This window comes from Aplysia californica, unplaced genomic scaffold (genome assembly GCF_000002075.1).
Source record: "Aplysia californica isolate F4 #8 unplaced genomic scaffold, AplCal3.0 scaffold00233, whole genome shotgun sequence".
NCBI lineage: Eukaryota > Metazoa > Mollusca > Gastropoda > Aplysiida > Aplysiidae > Aplysia > Aplysia californica.
The window spans coordinates 875214-882506 of NW_004797503.1; the positions used below are offsets into that span (position 1 = coordinate 875214).

General features: G+C 39.1%; 1 protein-coding gene across 1 annotated transcript in view; it reads left to right on the plus strand.

Moving 5' to 3' along the window:
* The window catches only part of LOC101855025 (corticotropin-releasing factor receptor 1), a gene marked incomplete in the record, with an annotated part of 122349 nt that extends 115604 nt beyond the window's left edge, over positions 1-6745 (plus strand). The window contains 3 exon segments of the mRNA XM_013083464.2: positions 1502-1543; positions 2315-2415; positions 5739-6745. Of these exon segments, the coding sequence (XP_012938918.2) occupies positions 1502-1543; positions 2315-2415; positions 5739-5883 (288 nt within the window).
* Between the last annotated feature and the right edge of the window lie 548 nt (positions 6746-7293).

Sequence of the window (7293 nt, forward strand, 5' to 3'; positions counted from 1 at the left end):
GTGTGTGTGTGTGTGTGTGTGTGTGAGTGTGTCTGTGTGTGTGTATGTTTGTAAGTGCATTTGTGTGTGTACATGTGTGTGTATGAGACATAATGGCGACATGACGCCTCGTCAAAACAATGAAATCAAAGATGCGAGCATTTCCCCGACGGTTTTGCAATATTTTTCTCAAATTTTGGGGTTTTTCGGCTCATTACGTTTTGTCCATTAGAATCATATTCCTGTGTGGACTTTACCACAATAAGGATATAAAAAAATTAGCTGATTAAAGGCTCAAAAAGTGTAACTTCTTAGTTTCCAAAGACTCTTAAACTATGGATGTCACCAAACTTTGGCGGCCATTTTCTCGCTATTTTAACTCTGAAACCAAGCGACCCCTATGTCCTTCAATCGAAAATATCTTGATTTCTTTCTATTCACTATCATCAAGTTCCAGGTCTACCACAGACTTCGGCAATCAAGGTTTGCCATTCATTGCTTTGCTTGAATACTCTAAAAAAAAAAAGCTAAAATATTATCCCGATCCTTCCCCGTCACCCATCTGTTTTGGCTTGCCAAGTAAGTTGGTCTGTGTCTATCTGCTTGCACTTGAGTCCTAACGCCTTGGGTTCACCAAAGTAAATCCACACATAGCAGCCAGCGTACACTGAAATGATTTTCATTCGAATCTATGACGCACAGAAGATCAACCCAAAGCGTGTAATGCCTCCCTTTACTCTTAAAGCAAAGAGCGCATGGCTTGGGCCCAGAGTAAGCCAGGTTTGCGTACACCCTCCTCCTGCTCCTCCTCCTCTTTTTCCTCCTCTTCCTCCTCCACCACCTCTTCCTTCTCCGAGAATTTGAATACATGAATATTTTCGGTTGAAACATTAAGACTTCTTGAATATAAATGCTTTGACATATTCAGCTTTATGTTTCTAAAGCACTAATTAGGCCGACCATACTTCTGATACGTCTGCCATGTTTACAAAATATGTAGGACAATCGTACAGTGTTCAAAATATATTATTTTAGTGTCAGAAGTAATACTGATTTATCTTTTGAAAGGGTACTAAAATGTTGATCGTTTAAAACTGAACCTATGTCGTTTTTTGTCCTGAAAATGTTCTGATGTAGGTTGTTTTCAAACAAAACGTTTGCCAGCTGCAAAATAACGATGAGAATGTAGTCTTTTGTGACTCTTATCTTAAGTCCAAGAAAAAAATTAACTTTGAGAACATTAAGAACAGGACTGGCCACGGTCGCCTTTAACTTACACTCCCTGATTTCCCAAACAATGGTGTTTTCTAATGGGTGAGGGGGTTTAAACATTCTGTATATCTTTTCTTTATTTACATGTAGTTGTGTATAACCTCTCTGAGTATCTCTTTCCTAATGCGACCCTTGACTGTTAGTATTCATATCCCGTCTATTCTTCTCTTACATTTTTTGTTTTTTAAGATAGGTTTCAGCTGTTTGCTCGTGTGTTGCAATAATGAAACGAGTTTTGTTCTTTCAACAGGGGATGTTTGTTGCCATTTTCTACTGCTTTTTGAATGGAGAGGTAAATCGTGTGTGTTTTTGTGAAATGTATACTCTATATTTCGAAATAGTAGGATGATAAGAATAGTATACACTTAAGTAATGGAATTTCCTGTAAAAGGAAATATACCCCTACATGGTATGCATCTAAGAATGTTCTTTTATTAAATGATCTTGAAAATGATCTTTTCCATACAACTCTAATCATGTCATTTTCATCGCATAAAGAGATTTTTATAAGAATTTAGGGCAAGCAGATGGACATATGTGAGGCTTTCATATAGATCTAACTGCTTGTTAAGTAGTATACAATAGTTTGTTTTGGTGCCAACTATCAGTTTATTGTTGTTGTTTTTTTAAAATCAATCATTAATCAAAACATTCAGCAAATACCTATCCATATGACTGCATCCTCGATATGTTGAGAAAACAGACAACAGCTTATATGTACATTCTGCATGTTTTCCGTATTGACCCCCCCCCCGCCCACCCTCTCTGCCACTCTGTCTCTGTCTCTGTCTGTCTGTTTGTCTGTCTGTCTGTCTGTCTGTCTGTCTGTCTGTCTGTCTGTCTGTCTGTCTGTCTGTCTGTCTGTCTGTCTCTCTCTCTCTCTCTCTCTCTCTCTCTCTCTCTCTCTCTCTCTCTCTCTCTCTCTCTCTCTCTCTCTCTGGCATTTGCATACTCATATGTTTATACGCGACATATCAAAAGATGGAAGTATTAATTCAGTGAGTAGGAATGCGAAAGCTATTAAGCTTACACATTGTGTTTATTCTGTTAATTCTTATTTTAGGTGAGGTTGCTGCTGCGAAAAAAGATCAACGCACTTCAGGAGAGTCGAACGTTTACCCGCTACACCAAATCATCGCTATTTGGCAGCCCACGTCGATCAAGGTATATTCATTAGGCCTATTTTTCCTGCTTGTACATATTCCCCGTGCAAAATCCAACATCAATTGTCATCGCCAATTTAAAAAAAAAGCCACAGACTGATTATCCTCTTTTCTTTTTCTCGAGCTCTCATTTGGTCCAAAGACACCAAGGTTCACGTGCCAAGTTGGTTGTTTAAAAACGTCTGTATCCTGATTTTTAAAAAAATGCTACGCTTAAGTAGTTCTCTTTCTCGTTTTAGCCCTTTTCGTACTGAGGCGTTCCTATTCATGTTTAGGCAGGTCAGGTAAATTTAAGTTCATCCAAAATAAATAAATCAATCAAGCAAAGCCATAATATTTTTCCCTTTACTAAAATTACAAAAGTGCACAAGTTGCTAATTTATCTATTACAATGTCCTCGATAAACCAGTACAGAAGTGGCTGTGACCAGTTTGGGAAAACATAAGTGAGTATACCAGCCAGTGAAGAGGTTAAGTATTTTTTATCCATCTATGTTGACTTGGAACTTCCTTATCTAACTCTTTTCCATGTGCGTTTTTGCCCTTTTATTCATTAACATCTGCATCTTCATATTCATATCATAATCAGTTTTTTTTTCTTGTTGATTTTTCTTCTCTTGTTCTTTTTCCAATTCCTTTTTATCAATGCCATCATTACTATAATAATCAACCCTATACACCAACTCCCTACTGTTGCAAATCTAACCGTTTGAATTTCAGTTGTCTAACACAAATAGCCTGTTTTTCTCTTTTTTCATATCTTCAAGCAGAAAGGCATCAAAAAGAATTGGTAGAAACCTAAATAATTTTGAATATATGCACAAGACAAACGTTCCAAAAAAAAAAGATGGAAATAATGGTTAGTGACCACAGCCTCCAATTGACAGAGGAATTTCAATTATTGGCCCCCAGTAAACGAAATATTGTATTAAAAAACAAAACAAGTAAAGACTGATATAGACATTCATTCGTACAAACTGCAGTGACATTACTAAACACATAGTGCTACAAATAAAACAGAGAGAGAGAGAGAGAGAGAGAGAGAGAGAGAGAGAGAGAGAGAGTGAACGTTTTATGGACCGGGCTGTTTCAGCTCGTAAAACTTGCATTTACTAATGTCCTGTCTTGTTGTGTGTATGCGTGAGTGCACCTAACCTTTGTAACATTCCACTGACATTGTAAACGACCAAGACAAATTTCTCCTGTGAGATGAATAAAGATTGTCATTGAGTAGCCTATTACTGATCAGTAAGGTATTAAAGGTGCATGTGCGCACAGAAGCTAGAATTGAATTTATCCGATGTTGCAAATGTCTTAAATGTTTTCCCTTGTGAACCTAAACATATATATATATATATATATATATATATATATATATATATATATATATATATATATATATATATATACCAACCTTCCTTCTTAATCATATATACTAGTCAACAAAAGTTAAGGAACGTACAGTAAAAAGAGTGATATATTTGTATGCATTCTTTCGAGGTTTTACTTTTACTCGTAAAACTAGATATTGGTGAAATGTTACTCTATGACTAATGGAATTGTACGCACCAGGGTATGAAGTGCACGCGACTCCTGTGCGATGAGCTTGGGAGGGGGCAAAAAGGTCCAATGTTTTCCAATTATCGATTTTTATTCTCTAGCTCTTACCGTCAGGAAAAATTATGAACGCTCAAAAAATCAGTTTTCAATTGCAAGATTCATGTCTCGTGAGTGACTTGCACTCGCTCATTTGCACTGTGGATACACCATTCTGCTGCTGTAGGGCTAAGCATAAACATGCCTCCTCGACAGAAACTGTCTGATGTAAACAGAGGACGAGCCATTGCTTAGGTACAAGATTGTGTTTCACTCCGCCAAGTTGCTACACGTCTTCGAGTGTCCGTTTCTGTCATTTCACGGCTGATTCAGCGTGCCAACGCCACTGGTAGTGCCCAAGAGCGACCCCGATCAGGTCGATCAAGAGCCACTAATGCAAGGGAAGACCGATTCATTCATAGACAGGCTCCGCAGTCGAGATCCGCTCCTGCAAATCGTATCCGGACACGGCTTAGAGCGGCAACTCGTGTTAACATTAGTTGTCAGACAGTACGAAGACGTCTTCATGAGTTTAGACTTAATGCACGTCGACCAGCAGTCCGCCAACGTCTCACCCAAGCACACAGGGCTGCTCGTCTTGCCTTTTGGCGACGCCAAGTAAGATGGACACGTCAACAGTGGGCAAACGTTCTCTTCAGCGACGAGTCCCGGTTCTCTTTGCATCACAATGACGGCCGTATCAGGGTTTGGAGGCGACCCGGAGAGTGGCTCCTCGATGGAGCCGTCAGAGAAGTGATGCCTTTTGGAGGTGGTTCCGTGATGATATGGGGTGCTTTCAGTCTGAACCACAGAACACCTCTGTACCAAGTGCTAGGGAATCTCACTGCAATACGTTACCGAGATGAGATACTCCGTCCATTAGCACTACCTACTCTGCAGCAGATGGGGCCACATGCAGTGTACCAAGATGACAACGCCCGACCTCATAGAGCGTTGCTTGTCCAAAACTTCATGCAGCAGGCTGGCATCAACCGAATGGACTGGCCGGCCTTCAGTCCGGACTTGAATCCCATAGAAAACCTCTGGGATGAGCTGCAACGTCGAGTCAGAGACAACCACACCCCTCCAGGAGACGCGCAGCAACTGTTTCAGATGCTGTAGGCAAAGTGGCAGGGGATGCCTCAGAGAGTGTTCACCAACCTCATGAACTCGATGAGGAGCCGGTGTACTGAGTGCCAGGACAATCGTGGTGGGCATACTCATTATTGAGATCATCTGAACTGTTTTGTTTTTGTTGCAGTCAGAAGTTAAAATAACTTCGAAACCGTTTGACAATTTTTGGGATTTGGGATTTTAACCCCTACCAAACTCAATTAACTTTTCAAGCAAGTTAAAATGGAATAACTTCATTTTCTTTTTTATTACTTGCTATACACATGTTGATTAAAATGTGTACTAAATTTTATTGCGTGTTGAAGTTTGCTTTCGAAGTTATACACCTTTTCTCAAATGTTCCTTAATTTTTGTTGACTAGTTTATATAAATATATATCCCATTTTTGAGAGGACTGGCAAATCGTAAAAAAAAAATCAAAGCTATACCCACCCCTTTTCTACATTCCCAATCTCATTTTTAACGTGTTATATAATTTTTATTTTACTAAGACCATACCCCCCCTCTCAACTACCACCCCTCCCCCCTCCCCATCTTGCCTCTAAAATGACCAACCAGACAACGTAACGCCGCCCATGTTCTTCCCCCTCCACAGTTGCTACGCAATGACAGTCACGACGACTAATGGGAAGGCAGGCGGGGTCAAAAGAGCCTCGGACGGAAGTGCCAGGTCCAAAGGGTCAAGGGCGGGAGAGCAGGAGACAGAGGCCAGCGCTTCCATGATGGAGAACATGTTGTAGGACACGACTGGACATTGGACTGGTTGGGAAGGGGGGAGGGGAGAGGGGGTTGTGGTTGTCCAGGTACAGGGTCAGACTGATATACTGAGGCAGTTGTGGATTTTCAAAGAGAAGGAAAGTTACTGAAAGAAAAAAATGGTGAATCAAAGCGAGAATGAATGAATGATAAAAGAAATAAAGAGAAAAGTATAAAATAAATGAAAGAACGTAAATATAAATGAAGGGAGAAACAGTGAAAGACAGAAATGATGAATGCAAGATAGAAAGAAAAAGTGAAAGAATGAAGGAGTGGACAAAATAAAAGAAAGAAAGAAAGAAAGAAAGAAAGATAGAAAAATACATACAATACAGAAAGGGAAAAATATGCTTCACAATGTTGACACGTAGATGAGAGAAATTCGGAGAAATAATGAATTTCTCAGACATAATGTGAAAAACACGAGGGTTATTCCAGCATTAACAAGAAAAAGCTGTCAAATGAAAAGTAGTGCATTAATAAAGATACAGTTTACACAGTTGGCTAGACCTTTGACATGTTTAAAACTTTCTCACTATGAATACTTTTATGTTCTGCTTCAATTTCAGTAGGATGTTTGTTCTCTTTTGCGGGGAGAAAGCGAATTACCGAACCGTTCATAGCTCTTCTTTTGACCATGTTGGTTTAGTAGTTGCCATCTTTGTTGTGACGTAATAAAATGGTAGCATTCATTTTGTTCACAAAAATTAACAATTCCAGGAACAACTACTTTTTACCACATTGAAAAATATTAGATGGTCATTTAAATATGGCCAGTTGCCTGTTTATTCTTCGACAGCCGTCGTATAATTGAAAATACGTACAACAAAAAGTTTTAAAAAATAATGAAAAAGAAACAAATTTGGCAAACACAATACAATCACAGAATTGTAAACAAGGTAGCAAAACTAGTGAGAAACAGGAAAGCAAAGAGTAATTATAGCAGCGCTCTATAACACTCAGTAAGAAAGAAGTAGGAAGCACTGGGGGGGGGGGGGGGGTACCATAAAATCCAGACCAAAGAAGGAAAGACTCAACCAACAAAAACCTGAAAGAGGAAGAAACTGAAACAATCTAATCAAATAAGTTTACATCTACGCTTTATTTAGTGAACTGATTATTTAAAAAAACTATCTAAACATTATGTTTCATAACTTGTACGGAAGCAAGCAGTCCGAATACACACAAATAAAGAGGAAATATTCATATCTGCTTGAAGGCCTCCGGTGTGTGAACGTGTACCTTGCACGTCCCTCTGTTTTTGTGTGGATTTGTGAGAAAGAATAATTGATTACTTTTAAGCACAAGGGAGCTAACCCGAAAAATGGCTGTTTTGAGAAAATCAAAGGAAAAGTTTACTTGTTTACTTGTGTGAAGGACCGACATAACTGCAC